The 16,146-nt window shown below is 38.8% G+C and overlaps 1 protein-coding gene across 1 annotated transcript in view; it reads right to left on the minus strand.

Annotated features, from left to right (window-relative positions):
* TOM1L1 (target of myb1 like 1 membrane trafficking protein) overlaps window positions 1–16,146 on the minus strand; it is a 77,543-nt gene that overhangs the window by 25,150 nt on the left and 36,247 nt on the right. The window contains exons 9-11 of the mRNA XM_036090831.2: window positions 10,353–10,413; window positions 9,832–9,949; window positions 8,590–8,686 (exon numbers count right to left, since the gene is read on the minus strand). Coding sequence (XP_035946724.1) covers window positions 8,590–8,686; window positions 9,832–9,949; window positions 10,353–10,413 — 276 coding nt within the window. The remainder of the gene's footprint in view (window positions 1–8,589; window positions 8,687–9,831; window positions 9,950–10,352; window positions 10,414–16,146) is intronic.

Consider the following 16,146-nt stretch of genomic DNA (forward strand, 5'->3'; position numbering starts at 1 on the left):
AACATTCCTCAAGTTCATAAAATCTGTCTATGAAAAACCCAGCAAATATCATCCTCAATGGCAAAAAGCTGAGAGCCTTTCCCTTAAGATCAGGAACATGTCAAGGATGCCCACTCTTGCCACTATTGTTCAACACAGTACTAGAAGTCCTAGCAACAGCAATCAGACAACAAAAAGAAATAAAAGGTATTCAAATTGGCAAAAAAATGTCAAACTCTTTTCGCAGATGACATGATACTTTATGTGGAAAACCCAAGAGACTCTACCCCCAAATTACTAGAACTCATACAGCAATTCAGTAATATGTCAGGATACAAAATCATTGCACAGAAATCAATTGCTTTCTTATACACTAACAATGCAACTGTAGAAAAATAAGTTAGAGAAACAATTCCATTTACAATAGCACCAAAAACCATAAGATACCTCGGAATAAACCTAACCAAAGAGGTAAAGGATCTACACTCTAGGAACTACAGAACACTCATGAAAGAAATTGAAGAAGACATAAAAAGATGGAAAAACATTCCATGCTCATGGATCAGAAGAACACTGTTAAAATGTCAATGCAACCCAGAACAATCTATACCTTCAATGCCATCCCGATCAAAATTCCAATCACATTTTTCAAAGTGCTGGAACAAACAATCCTAAAATATGTATGGAATCAGGAAGACCCGAAATCGCCAAGGAAATGTTGAAAAAGAAAAACAAAGCTGGGGGCATCACGTTGCCCGATTTCAAGCTATATTACAAAGCAGTGATCACCAAGACAGCATGGTACTGGCACAAAAAAAGATGTATAGACCAATGGAACAGAATAGAGAGCCCAGATATGGACCCTCCACTCTATGGTCAAATAATGTTAGACAAAGCAGGAAAAAATATGCAATGGAAGAAAGACAGTCTCTTCAATAAATGGTGCTGGGGAAATTGGACAGCCACATGCAGAAGAATGAAACTCGACCATTCTCTAACACCATACACAATGATAAACTCAAAATGGATGAAAGACCTCAATGTGAGACAGGAATCCATCAAAATCCTAGAGGAGAACATAGGCAGTAACCTCTTTGACATCGGCCACAGCAACTTCTTTCAAGACATGTCTCCAAAAGCAAGGGAAATGGAAGTGAAAATGAACTTTTGGGACTTCAAGAAGATAAAAAGCTTCTGCACAGCAAAGGAAACAGTCAACAAAACAAAGAGGCAACCCACAGAATGGGAGAAGATATTTGCAAATGACACTACAGATAAAGGGCTGGTATCCAAGATCTATAAAGAACTTCTCAAACTCAACACCCAAAAACCAAATAAGTCAAAAAATGGGCAGAAGACATGACAGACACTTCTCCAAAGAAGACATACAAATGGCTAACAGACACATGAAAAAATGTTCGCCATCATTAGCCATCAGGGAAATTCAAATCAAAACCACACTGAGATATCACCCTACACCAGTTAGAATGGCAAAAATTGAGAAGGCAAGAAACAACAAGTGTTGGAGAGGTTGTGGAGAATGGGGAACCCTCTTACACTGTGGGTGGGAATGCAAATTGGTACAACCACTTTGGAAAACAGTGTGAAGGTGCCTCAAAAAATTAAAAATAGAGCTACCCTATGACCCAGCAATTGCACTCCTGGGTATTTACCCCAAAGACACAGATGTAGTGAAAAGAAGGGCCATATGCACCCCAATGTTCATAGCAGGAATGTCCGCAGTAGCCAAACTGTGGAAAGAGGCGAGATGCCCTTCAACAGATGAATGGATAAAGAAGACGTGGTCCATATATACAATGGAATATTACTCAGCCATCAGAAAGGATGAATACCCAACTTTTACATCAACATGGATGGGACTGGAAGAGATTATGCTATCTCTTGAAATATGCTATTGAAATAAGTCAATCAGAGAAAATCAATTATCATATGGTTTCACTTATTTGTGGAACATAAGGAATAGCATGGAGGACATTAGGAGAAGGAAGGAAAAATGAAGTGGGGGGAATCGGAGGGGGAGACGAACCATGAGAGACTATGGATTCTGAGAAACAAACTGAGGGTTTTAGAGGGGAGGGGGGTGGGGGCATGGGTTAGCCCAGTGATGGGTATTAAGGAGGGCACGTAGTGCATGGAGCACTGGGTGTTATACGAAAACAATGAATCATGGATCACTACATCAAAAACTAATGATGTATTATATGGTGACTAACATAACACAGTAAAATTAAAAAAAAAAAAGGAAACAAACAGGATCATAGGGGAAGGGAGGGAAAAATAAAACAATATGTAATCAGAGAGGGAGACAAACCACAAGAGACTGTTAAACATAGAAAATAAACTGAGGGTTGCTCGAGGAGAAGGGGCTGCAGCATGAGGTAACTGAGCGATGGACATTAAGGAGGGCATGTGATGTAATGAGCACTAGGTATTATATAAGACTGATGAATCACTGAACTCTACCTCTGATACTAATAATACATGTTAATTAATTGAATTTAAATAAAAGATTTATCTAAAAAAAAGAAATAGGCAGCAAACTTGAACTTAAATCAGTAGAAATTATCCCATCTTAAGGAAAAAAAAAAAACAAAACAAAAAGAATGAAAAAAGTAATGAAAAGAACTCTAGGGATTTATCAATGATACCAAATCTAACATCTGTGTCATCAAGAGTCCAGAGGGAAAGTAGAACGTGTAGTGTTGAAGAAGTATTTGAACTATAAGGCTGAAAAGTTCACAAATTTGGTTAAAGACATAAACCCACAGATTCAAGAAATGCAGTGTAGTATGTTGAATGGTGCCCCCATCTGCAAAAGGTATGTCCTTGTCCTAATTCCTGGAACCTGTGAATATGACTTTATTTGGAAATGTGTCTTTTCAGATGTAATTAAGTTAAGGATTTTGAGATGATGATATCATCCTATATTACTTGAATAGGCCTTAAATCCAATGACAAGTGATCTTAAAGAGAAAAGCAGAGGGAGATTTGAAACACACAGAGAAGGCAACATAAAGGTGGAGGCAGAAAGTGGAGTGATGTGGGCCAAGACAAGGAAGCCAAAAAAAAAAAAAAAATTGCTAACAGTCACCAGAAGCTGGAAGAGGTGAAGAATGGCTTGTCACTAAGAGCCCTGCAGGGAGTGTGGCCCTGCTGATTTCAGGTTTCTAGCCTACAGAACTATGAGAAAATTAATTCCTGTGGTTTTCAACCACCTAGTTTGTGGTGGTTTTTTTTTGATGGCAGTCATAGGAAACAAATACACTCAGCAAATTGCAAACAGAATAAACCAAAAGAAATCCATGTCCAGACATATCATAATCAAGTTGTTTAAAATCAGGAAAAAAATTTCTTAAAGCGTAACATAGAGAAAACAACACATTATCTATAGGAGAACAATGATGTGAATGCATACAGACTTCTCATTAGAAACCATGTAGGCCAGAAGAGGGTGGAGGAATGTTTAAAAACTGAAAGAAAAAACCCCATCAACCCAGAATTATATATCCACTGCAAACATCGCTCAGGAACAAGATGAAATAAAGACATTCTCACATGAAATAAAAGGAGATTTTTCACATTCTTCAGAGAGAAGGGAAATCGTACAAGAAAATAAAAGATCAACAGAAAGGGCTTATATTGTGTAGACTCCTCTTCTTGAGTTCTTTAAAATATACTTGAGGGCTGCACGCAAAGATTATAACATTGTCTTGGTGTTTTTTTTCAATGTAGAATATACAGTAACTACAATATAAATGGAGGATCTCTAAATTTTCAACATTTTACTTTATGTGGTGAAATATTCGCTGTACGTAGACTAAAATATTATGTACATTGCAATCCTTAGAGCAACCAGTCCCCTCCCTCCTCATAATATAAACTACACAAAGTTACGGTCAAACTTGTGGTAGATAAGATGGAATACTGAAAACATTCAAACAATCCAAAAGACTGCAGGAAGGAGGAAACAGAAAAAAAACATAAACAAAGAGAACAAGTAAGTTATATGTTAAACCTAAATCAAACATAATGACATTAAATGTAAATGGTCTAAACATACCAATTAAAGACAGAAATTCTGAGAACACATAAAAATGCATGACCCAACTATATGCTATCTACAAAAAATGCACTTCAAATATTTTTATATAGTTAAAAGTAAAAACATGAAAAACAACATACCATGCAAACACTGATCAAAAGAAAGCTAGAGTGGCTATATTAATATCAAAGTAGACATCAGGGCAAAGAAAATCACAAGGGATGAAAAGTGAAAAGGGACTACACATAATGCTTTAAGGGTCAATTCACCAAGAAGACACAACAATACTGAATGCACATGCACTTACTAGCAGAGTTTCAGAATACATGAAGCAAACACTACTTTTACACAACCTTTTCTAGAAATAGGACACACTGTATGATTCTATTTAGATGTCATTCTTGAAAAGACAAACTATAGCGGCAGAGAATAGACTGGTGGTTGCTAGGGACTGAGTGGGGGAGAGTAGGACTATAATGAAATACCACTAGGGAATTTGGGGGGTGATAAACTATCCTGTACCCTGTGTTGGTGGTTACATGAATCTACAAATATGTTAAAATTCATAGGACTGCACACCAAATAAAAACAATTTTAAGTAGATGAAATTTCACCTTATGGAAATTTTTACAATAAAATTAATTAAAGCACAGGAAGAAAAAGAAAAAAAGAAAGCAGGCACTGAAATCAGACCGACTTGAATTTGAAACCTGTTCTGCAGTAGTTGGGCAACACCTTTGGGCAGGTTAATCTTCTTCAGCCTTGGTTTCTTCACTTGTGAAGAAATGAGAATGACAGTATATCTACCTCCCAGTCCTATTGGGAGCACTATTAAGAAATTAGTAAACCTTTCTTATTTTCGTTAGCCTGCTGCCTGATAGTAAGTGGACTATAAATATGACCTATTACACTTTATCCTTAATCACTGTTTTTCAAGATTCCTTTCTGTTAGAGTAATTCCATCACTCATTTGTTCCATGATGGTGAACAAACACAGAGGGGTGGAAAATTTTCAAGACTCTAAGATACTTTTGATGGCTGATTTTGCCTTTCATACGTGATCTCTGGCACAGTATTTAACCCACAGTACATGCCTTAGGTAACTTTAGTGCTTCAATTCCTGACACTAAAAAACTGGTCTAATTATAGTTTCACTCAGGTATAAGCTCTCTCGAAAATTAGAAAACAGATACAAAAGTCTTAGTCTAGAAAACAAAATACTGATATTACACATTATCTTTTATTCCAGTGAATTCTAAGAACTGTAATTATTTTGATATCTGATGTTGGATGGACAACCATTAGAGGGTTTCTAACGTATGATCAGCAAAGTACTGCTTTATGATTCTCCTGGGATGCTTTTTAAAACTGAGGAGGCCTACAACAGACACATGAAAAAGTGTTCAATATCGCTCGGCATCAGGGAAATCCAAATCAAAACCTCAATGAGATACCACCTCACACCAGTCAGAATGGCTAAAATTAACAAGTCAGGAAATGACAGATGTTGGCGGGGATGCGGAGAAAGGGGAACCCTCCTACACTGTTGGTGGGAATGCAAGCTGGTGCAGCCACTCTGGAAAACAGTATGGAGGTTCCCCAAAAAGTTGAAAATAGAGCTACCATATGATCCAGCAATTGCACTCCTGGGTATTTACCCCAAAGATACAAAAGTAGGGACCCGAAAGGGTACGTGCACCCCGATGTTTATAGCAGCAATGTCCACAATAGCCAAACTGTGGAAAGAGCCAAGATGTCCATCAACAGATGAATGGATAAAGAAGATGTGGTATATATACACAATGGAATATTATGCGGCCATCAAAAGGAATGAGATCTTGCCATTTGCAACGACGTGGATGGAACTGGAGGGTATTATGCTGAGCGAAATAAGTCAAACAGAGAAAGACATGTATCATATGACCTCACTGATATGAGGAATTCTTAATCTCAGGAAACAAACTGAGGGTTGCTGGAGTGGGGGGTGGGGTGGGAGGGATGGGGTGACTGGGTGATGGACACTGGGGAGGGTATGTGTTCTGGTAAGCACTGTGAATTGTGCAAGACTGTTGAATCTTAGATCTGTACCTCTGAAACAAATAATGCAATATATGTTAAGAAAGAAAAAAAGAAGAAGATAGCAGGAGGGGAAGAATGAAGGGGGGGAAATCGGAGGGGGAGAAGAACCATGAGAGACGATGGACTCTGAAAAACAAACTGAGGGTTCTAGAGGGGAGGGGGGTGGGAGGATGGGTTAGCCTGGTGATGGGTATTGAGGAGGGCACGTTCTGCATGGAGCACTGGGTGTTATGCACAAACAATGAATCATGGAACACTATATCTAAAACTAATGATGTAATGTATGGGGATTAACATAACAATAAAAAAATTAAAAAAAAAGACAAAAAAAAAAACTGAGGAGGTCTACTACTGAGTCAGAATTTCTGGGGGTCAGCAATTTTACTTTTTAATAATCCCCCCAAGTGACTTTTATGCACACCAAAGTATGAGATCCCTGACATTACAGATTAAAATAAGCAGCTATTAGCTAGGATTTGATTTTTTTATAAGTTTTATAGAGACATTTTTGTAATGTATTTCATCTATATAATCACTCCTTCTCATTACACAACACGATTTGCAGGATAAAGGAAAACAGAATCAGTTACTTTAGATCACATTAGTTACTAAGCAACTTCCTGGAAATCTGCCTACAGCATTGCAACATTACTTGCACCACAGTGAGTCAAGACCAGAGGTACTGACCCAACTAGTTGTTCACGACCCAGCCACTGACACTGTTCTTTCCCAACACATGAAGCTTTCCTCAGTTTTCTCTTTCTTCCCAGTTTGATTCTCCTTTCTCATTTCCCTCCCTCTGCCCCCCAACTCCTTTTTTAACGTAGAAAAGTAATTCAGTGATTGGGTACATTGGGTAAAAACACTGGACAACTCTAAAAATGTGTCTAAATCCACTGATGTAAAAACGTATGTATTTTTATCAAGATATGCCAAGCTATGTTAAGTGAAAAACAAAAGCAAGGTTCAAAAGAGTACAGTCCGCTGTATTTAATAAAGGAGAAAAAAGTCATATTCATTATTTACCTAAAGACACTTTGGAAGGACAAATAAAGTGGCTACCAGGGAAGGAGCAGGATGTGACCTAAGGAGAGGGGGAACTGGAAGCATGGGGGTGGGGTGAGATCAAGCACTGTCCTTATAGATCTTTTATATCATTTTGATACCTGAATCATGGAAATACACTATTACCTAAAATATTTCCATTTAAAAGGAAAAAAAAAAACAGCCTTTGATGTACAGAAAATCCAACTTCCGTGTATTTTTTGCTGTATCTACTCTATCCTGCTTCTCCTTGACCTTAAGGGAATTGTGCCTTTTTCAGCTTCTTCAGCATCTTTCTTGTGTTTGTTTACGCAAAGAGGCAAATGTTTATATTATTTCCTACTTTCTTATGCAAATTTAAGATAGTATACACACATTACTTTGCACATTTTTTCACTTCATAATATATTGGTGATTGTCCCTCACATAATATATTGGTGATTTGTCCCCTAGCTGTATAGTAATACATTATGTAGATATTTAGGCCACAGCTGATACATACTTGAGTCATTTCCAATTACTAGCTGTGCCCAAATGTTGTCAAGAATAATCTTGTGAACACCTCATTTTGCATGAGTATGAATTCCTAGAAATGAGATGGTGGGTTCAAACGTAAATGCATTTTAATTGTAATAGATATTGCCACTTGCCCCCACAAGAATTGCATAATTTTGTGACCACATCTGTCTTTCCATAGCCAATAAAGTACATTAACGAACATTTAGACTCTTACCAATCTGCGAAGTTAAAAATAAAAAGTCATCGTAGTTTAATTTATATTTCTGTAACTTTAAGTAAGGTTGAGCATCACTGCACCTGTTTATAGGCCATTTGTATCTCTTTTTTGGTGAACTATCAGCTCGTCTGACCTGCTTCTTCATAGCTGTATGAACTTGGGCCATTTCTATTCCCTAAATCTCAGCCTTTTCTCCTGTAAAATGGGCATAATGACAACAGCACAGGTCCGAGAGTTTTTGCAAAGATTAAATGGAATAAACAAACACAGCTTAGTAAAGTGCCTGGCACATGGCAAATGCTCCGTAAACTGGTGTGGCCATTATTTGTTCTAACTCCCTTGTCATTCAATTCCCTTTGTTCTTCCCCCATCTCCTGTTACCACTGAAAAATAACAGAAATAATTTTTGGAAGGCTTACCACCTAGAGCGCTGTATTAGGAGGTACATATAGCATCTCACAGAATCTTTACAAGAATCCCAGGAAGTATTCTCAGAAGAAAAATGAAGGTTCACACTGGTGAAGTTTCTCATCCAAGGTCATGCAGCTGGTAGAAAGCAGAGCTGAGATTCTAACTCAGGACTGTCTGATTCCTAAGTCTCTACTTTTTCTCTTATGTCATGCTTTCTTAAGTATGAGGAGTCAGAAGGAAATGGTATTACCTCTGGAGTATCACTGGACATACTTACAGGGGTGTTTCTGTATTTTCCAAGGCTAGTAAATCCACCTGTGGATGAAGACTGGGGTTCAAGTTGTTTGTTACAACAGGACTTGGAGAGCTGAAATCTAGAACACAAAATGGACTTGTTTGGTTTTAAAACATTTTGTCATTCAGTTGTTCTGTTTGATTCTCCACAATAAAAACAACAAAAACAAAACAGATATTTCTGCCAACATAAAATGATTTCCTCAAACAGCAATTATGAGACTGACGCGCTACCTACTGCGCTAACGAGGCAGCTCCTCAAACAGAAATTAAAGGACATTATTAGGGGCGCCTGGGTGGCTCAGTCGGTTAAAGCGGCTGCCTTCGGCTCAGGTCATGATCCCAGGGTCCTGGGATCGAGCCCCACATAGGGCTCTCTGCTCGGCAGGAGGCCTGCTTCTCCCTCTGCTGCTCCCCCTACTTGTGTTCTCTCTCATATAAATAAATAAAATCTTAAAAAAAGAAAAAAAAAAAAATAAAGGACATTATTAATGGTAACTGGAAAGAGAAATGCTGCCACAAAAAGAGGATGTTGTGAAGGTAACAAATGTTATTATATCCGGTTTTCTGAAATCCCAAATTGATCTAGAATGGAAGGGATTCTGTGTGTCTTGTTCTCTCAAGCACAAAAGTAAAAAGCTAGGGCACATATGGAGCTCTACTCTCTCCTGCCCAAGCTCTCAACTTCCTATAATCCTAAGTGATACACCCCAAAGTAGGAAAGTCTCAAAGGTTGGGTGGCTAAAATGTGGCAGACAGGGGATTTCAACTTGGACTTCTACCTCAAAAACCTTGTTTTTTTCTCCACATTTCACCACCAGGTAGATCACTCCTCCTAATTCCTGACTTTCTCTATATGCATCAAATATTCCCTTACCTAATGCTGTAGCATAGCAGAGAAACCCAAAGGTCATGTGTGGTTCAGAGTGGTTTTAAGTTTGGCCATGATGTTGAACCACCTCTATTAAAGCAGGCCAGGTGAATTTGATGAGATTCTAAGCCAGGGGGATGAGTTTCAGGGATCCAACCCCCCTCCCCCCCAGATATATCCCATTGCTGGGTTTGACCCAACCATTTGCCAAGGAATAATTACATCTCCTGATACAGTTCTCTGATATTCAAACGGACTTCAGTCCTTCCCAGGTTGCATTTAATCATGAAACCAAGCAGAACTGTTTCACATCAAGCTCTTCTGCTGGTCTGAAAGGCCCATGTGCTTATTTACTTAAGTCTGAAAGCTGAGCATTCATGGTGTTGAGTTCTCCCAGAGAGGCCCTAGGCATTGGAGGACTGAGCCTAAGGCCCAAGAGATCACAGGATGGGGCAGAAGGTTCACTGGCAGTCTGAAAACAAAGCAAACAAAAATACAATTCAGAAAAAATGTGTCAGGTAATTCATCATGGCTTTCTCCCCAGGGACTTTTTTTTTTTTTTTTTTTTTTGAGAAAGGAAAATCCTATTTGGATGCATCTCAAAGGAGAACACTCTGTTCAACAGGCAACACTCGTACTAATCACATCTCACCACCTACATGAGTTTCTACATAATCAGACAATATTCTTGTGACCTCTTATTAGTAACTTAATAACATCGAATTGTTAAGGCAAACACTCTACACCACCAAAACCACTCCAAATTTTTAATGGATGTCTCCTCTGTTTTAAGACTTGTTTTAGGTAAGCCTTATTCCCTACTGTACAATTTGTAAAATGTTCAATTGTTTTTTATAACATTTTTGTTCACTTACATTGGCATCTTCCCTCTGGTTCCTATTTTGCTCCAAAATCCTTTGTTGGTTCCGAGTGAATCTGTTTGAGAGCAAAACTTAAGTATTTAAAAGAAAACAGATATGAAAATGCTATAATCCTTAAAAATTATTAACATGCAAATATTCTGGAAACAAAAACAATCAGCCTCATCCCCACTGACTCCCAAAAAAGTACTTTAATAAATTTTTCTTCCAAAAAAAAAAAATCTTTTTTTCCAGTTTATAGGGGTTGTAATGCCTTTAGAGGAAACTGTGAGAAAATACATATTAAAAACTAGTAATAGGGGTGCCTGGGTGGCTCAGTTGGTTGAGCATCTGACTCTTGATTTCAGCTTGGGTCGTGATCTCAGGGTCATGAGAGCAAGCCCCACATCAGGCTCTGCGTTGGGCGCGGAGTCTACTTGAGGTTCTCTCTCTCTCCTCTGTCCTTCCCCCTACTCATGCACTCGTGCTCTCTCTCAAATAAATAAAATAAATTAAAAAAAATGAGTAGTAGTTCCATCACCTAGAAATGGTCCCTATTAACATCATGATGTATTTCCTTTTGGTATCTTTTTCTGTAAATTAATCTATTTTTAAGCTTATTTTGCAATTATATCTCACATAGTTCTGTATCCTAATTCAATTATGTTGCGAGCATTTTTCCAGTTATTCAGAAATGCAATTTTTAGTGGCTACATATTTTACCTTCTATGAATGTAGCATACATTTAACTTTTTTTTTTAACACATTTTACCTATCCATTTGAGAGACAGAGCACGAGTGGGGGAAGAGGCAGAGGGAGAGGGAGAAACAGACCGCCCCCCCGCCAAGCTGAGCATGGAGCTGGACACGGGGGCTAGATCTCAAGACCCCGAGATCATGACCTGAGCCAAAGTCAGACGCTTAACCGACTGAGCCACCCAGGCACCCCCACGTTTAACTATTCTTAATCTCAGATATTTAACTTGTTTCCAATCCTGCCATTATAAATAATGTTCCATAACAATTCCAATACATTTAACATATTTTCAGCTTATCTTCATTTTTATGACACCCTTACAACTTAAATTTTACATTGCTCGTACATTGGGAATAAAAGAGGAACAGATGAGTAAATAAACAATAGGTTTGACCTCAATGAGATACCACCTCACACCAGTCAGAATGGCTAAAATTGACAAGTCAGGAAACGACAGATGTTGGCGGGGATGCGGAGAATGGGGAACCGTCCTACACTGTTGGTGGGAATACAAGCTGGTGCAATCACTCTGGAAAACAGTATGGAGGTTCCTCAAAAAGTTGAAAATAGAGCTACCATACGATCCAGCAATTGCACTACTGGGTATTTATCCCAAAGATACAAATGTAGGGATCTGAAGGGGTACGTGCACCCCGATGTTTATAGCAGCAATGTCCACAATAGCCAAAGTGTGGAAAGAGCCAAGATGTCCATCGACAGATGAATGGATAAAGAAGAGGTGGTATATATATACAATGGAATATTATGCAGCCATCAAAAGGAATGAGATCTTGCCATTTGCAATGACGTGGATGGAACTGGAGGGTGTTATGCTGAGCGAAATAAGTCAATCAGAGAAAGACATGTATCATATGACCTCACTGATATGAGGAATTCTTAATCTCAGGAAACAAACTGAGGGTTGCTGGAGTGGGGGGTGGGGTGGGAGGGATGGGGTGGCTGGGTGATAGACACGGGGGAGGGTATGTGCTATGGTGAGTGCTATGAATTGTTCAAGACTGTTGAATCACAGATCTGTACCTCTGAAACAAATAATGCAATATATGTTAAGAAAAAAAAAGAAGAAGATAGCAGGAGGGGAAGAATGAAGGGGCGGAAATCGGAGGGGGAGATGAACCATGAGGGTCGATGGACTCTGAAAAACAAACTGAGGGTTCTAGAGGGGAGGGGGGTGGGAGGATGGGTTAGCCTGGTGATGGGTATTAAAGAGGGCACGTTCTGCATGGAGCACTGGGTGTTAGGAACAAACAATGAATCATGGAACACTACATCAAAAACTAATGATGTAATGTAATGTATGGTGATTAACATAACAATAAAAAATAAAAATAAATTGGTTTGAAAGAATAGTGAAGTTGAAGTCAGTAGTCCAAGGATCAAGTGTCAGCTTTATTATCACATAGCTATAGGATTGTGGAGATAGCTTCTGATCCCCAGTTCTCTGCTAAAAGAGAATAGCAGCATTTGAAGCATTTCCTCAGAAAGTTATTCTCAGGGGTGACCCCTAGAAAGATAATACAGGTGGATGAATGTGGAAATGCTTTGCAAACTAAGAGTTGCTTTAGAAACATACTAAATTAGAACATGCCCTTAGGTTTAAGGGTTTTTTCCCTTTCTAGAACACATGTTTTTTCTTCCACCTCCTCATGGCATTGGCTTTTTGTATGCTAGTTATGTGCTGGGTAAGAACAACCCTCACAGATCAAGCCTCGAGTAGCAAACTTCTGTTTTCTTATTTGCACAACTCTTCCCTAGATGTAATGAGCAGAGACTTTGGGGGATGTTGGAATAGGGCAAATGTATTTTGCATGTGGATAGATCTGAATCTTTGGGGGAACAGAGGGCAGACTGTGATGAACAGAATGGGGCTCCCCCCTTCCAAGATATCTATACCCTAGTCATTGGAACAGTGAATATGTTAGGTTGGATGGCAAATGGAAGGTTGCCTTAATAAGGAGACTTTAATAGGGAGATTAGCCTGGACTATACAGATGAGCAATGTAACGACAAAGGCCCTTAAATGTGAAGAGGCAGGCAGAAGGGGAAGCAGGAATGATACAATATAAAAAAACTCAACCAGACCATGTTGGCTTTGAAGATGGTGGAAAGGGATCATGAGCCAAGGATAGTGGGCAGCCTCAAGAAGCTGCAGAAGTTAAGCGAACGGATTCTCCTCTAGAGCCTCCAAAAAGGAATGTACCCCTATTGACACCTTGATGTTAGCCCGGCAAGACCTATTTTGGACACTTACAGAACTGTAGGATAATAAGTTTAGGCTGTTTTGAACCACTAACTTTGTGATAATTTGTTACAGCAGCTACAGAAAACTAATATACCAAGACTACTATCTTTTCTAGAGGCAAAAAAATCTCTCTCTGAATCTTAGGACTTCAGTGTTTCTGTCCCACAATTGAGTGTAGTTACTTTTGGCACACATGGTTCAGGGCTCAATCAGAATGAGCCATTCACAGAAGGAACCCAATATCTTGATATCTAGACCCAATAAACAGACGTTCCCCTTCAGAAGAAACTTTTAGCCAGTGGTCTTAATGGTTTGCAATAGAATTCCCCAAAAGGAAAACCAGAAGGCAGCATACTGCTGACAGCCACATGGTTTTCCTGAGCTTGTCTTCCACTTACTAAGATCTATGCCGCAGAAAACAAAAGGCAAGAATTTGAGTTTGTTGAGCACTCAGACAACACTGGTTGCTGGGCTCACATGCTCAGTCAACGCACGGTCACCTCTTCATATGAATGAATGGCTGTGCTCTCTGATAGGCAGTACGTAAGAGACAGTAAAGGAAAAAATTCATTTCATAGCTATTGGTTTTATTTCACTGGTTCTCTCCGTTCATTCATGATCAACAGAAAAAACTCTAAGTCAATAAGTTAAAAGGCCAAGTGGGATGTTAAGGGGGAGGAGGAAGAAATTAATGTTTAATGAGTGTCCACATGCTAGCACTCCTCAAGGTGCTTTCATATACATGAACTCCTTTAGTTCTCAAAACAAAAACAAAACACTGCAAATAGGTAATATTAGCCTCTTTAATAAATAGGAACAAAGTTAAGTCTTAAAAAGGTAAGCAATTTTCCCAGATATCACCAAGATTTGATTCATAAAAAATTTTTTTTGAATCCAGCCCTGTTCCCCTATTTCCCTTATGAACCACTAAGTAGGGTCCACACAAGGGAAAACTGTCTCACCCAAAATGCCAACATCATTCCTATTGAGAAACAATCTAGAAAAAGTGTGGGGAGCACAGACGCTCTAGAATCACTATGACAGGAAGTCCTAGGGATAGTTTTGGAAAGAGATCACGAGACTTGCCTGGAGCTGTGGGACTTTTTTTTCTCTTTTTTCAAGGTTCCTAATAATAGATCTTTGGGTGCATTTATGTACAACTGTTTTATACAATATTTTAAAAGCACTGAAATAAGTTGCTTTATATACGTGACATTAATTGTTAACTCAGATTCACTCACTTTAACTTTTTATTAGGAAACTTTCAAACCTATAGAAAAGTAAAGAGAACAGTATGATGAACACCCCTGTATTCCTCAGCTAAGTTTAATAACTGTGTATCTTTTGCCAGATTTGCTTTATATGTTTTTTGCTGAAATATTTAAAAGTATAGACTTTAGGACATTTCATGTCTAGATATTTTAGAAGGCGTTCTCCAAAAATAAAGGCATTTTCCAACTTAACCACCGACTTAACCATTATATTTTCCCCCTTAAGTCCTTAATATTAATTAATATTCCATCCATAGTCAAATTTCTCTCAGTAGCAACTAAATGTTTTTTTAATGTTAGTGTGCTCAAAGTAGGATCCAGGTAAAGCCCACACATTACATTTGGTTGCTGTTCCTTTTATTTGTTTATTTTTTTACCTTTTGACTCCCTTCCCCCATTACTCCCACCTCCCACCCCCCATACCTCTGGCAACCACACCAAGTTCCTCTGCACCTATGAGCTTGGTTGTTTTGTTTGCTTGTTTGTTAAATTCCACACATTTTTATACATTAAGACAAAGGAAAAAGTCACCTGTCAGTCTAGGCATGCCCCAGCTCCTGGGGGATGGATCCTGGCTGCTCACTCTCTCCCCAGGCCTGTGTGCTTTTCCATAGCTTCACAAACCCTCCAAGCTCCTGCACTGCTCCTTGTTCCATCGATGCCCACTCATTTTGCAGTGCTCACCATAACGGCACCTCCTCATCGACACTCCCCTTTTCCCACTCCTCCCCACCTGGATTAGGTCTGGCTGATATTCTCACCAAGCCGACCTCCTGCACTTTGTTTCACTGCACTTATTTCAATTTCCAAGTATATCTATTTGTACTCAAAGTGTTTTTCTGACTTAGAGCCTTGCCTATTCCAGTAGATTATAAGACTCTTATTTTGATGAATAAATGAGTTAGAAACAACTAAAATGCCTAATAAGTGAACTGGGAAAGGGACTATTGTGGAGCTCTTAAACATAACAGCTTATCAAAAGGAATTCAAAGCATAGGCTACACAAATACTTGTTATGCGGTGAATAAAACTGGAGAAACAGAAGTGTATGTTCTTTACATGATCACAACTGAAAAAAAAAAGTAGGAAAAAGACTAAAATGTAGTGACAAAATGATGAATATTTAAAATTTTTGCCCTCATACTTTTCTGAATGGAAATTTAGGAAAAAACCTATGTTCATATACAAAATGTCCTCACTACTGCTCTGGTTTTGTATAGACTATTTTCTTCACATACAATATCCTCCCCTCTCCTCTGCACTGTTCTATGTTCTCGTCCATCTCGAACTTAGGATAAACCTCACTTTTACCAAGATGCTGTTTATACTGTTCATCTGTTTGAGTCTACAATGCGCTCAGTACAGACATTATCAGGTGAATAAGATCCAGGCCCTGCTATGGTCAGATGTTTACACTGCCCGAGAATGCCCCCGGCACTGCGTAGACGTGCAACTCATTCTTGCAAGCCGTATCCCAAGCTCCCAGAAGGCCAGGACCATATTCCCTCTCTTGGAAGG

The sequence above is a fragment of the Halichoerus grypus genome, chromosome 2 (genome assembly GCF_964656455.1).
Source record: "Halichoerus grypus chromosome 2, mHalGry1.hap1.1, whole genome shotgun sequence".
Taxonomy (NCBI): domain Eukaryota; kingdom Metazoa; phylum Chordata; class Mammalia; order Carnivora; family Phocidae; genus Halichoerus; species Halichoerus grypus.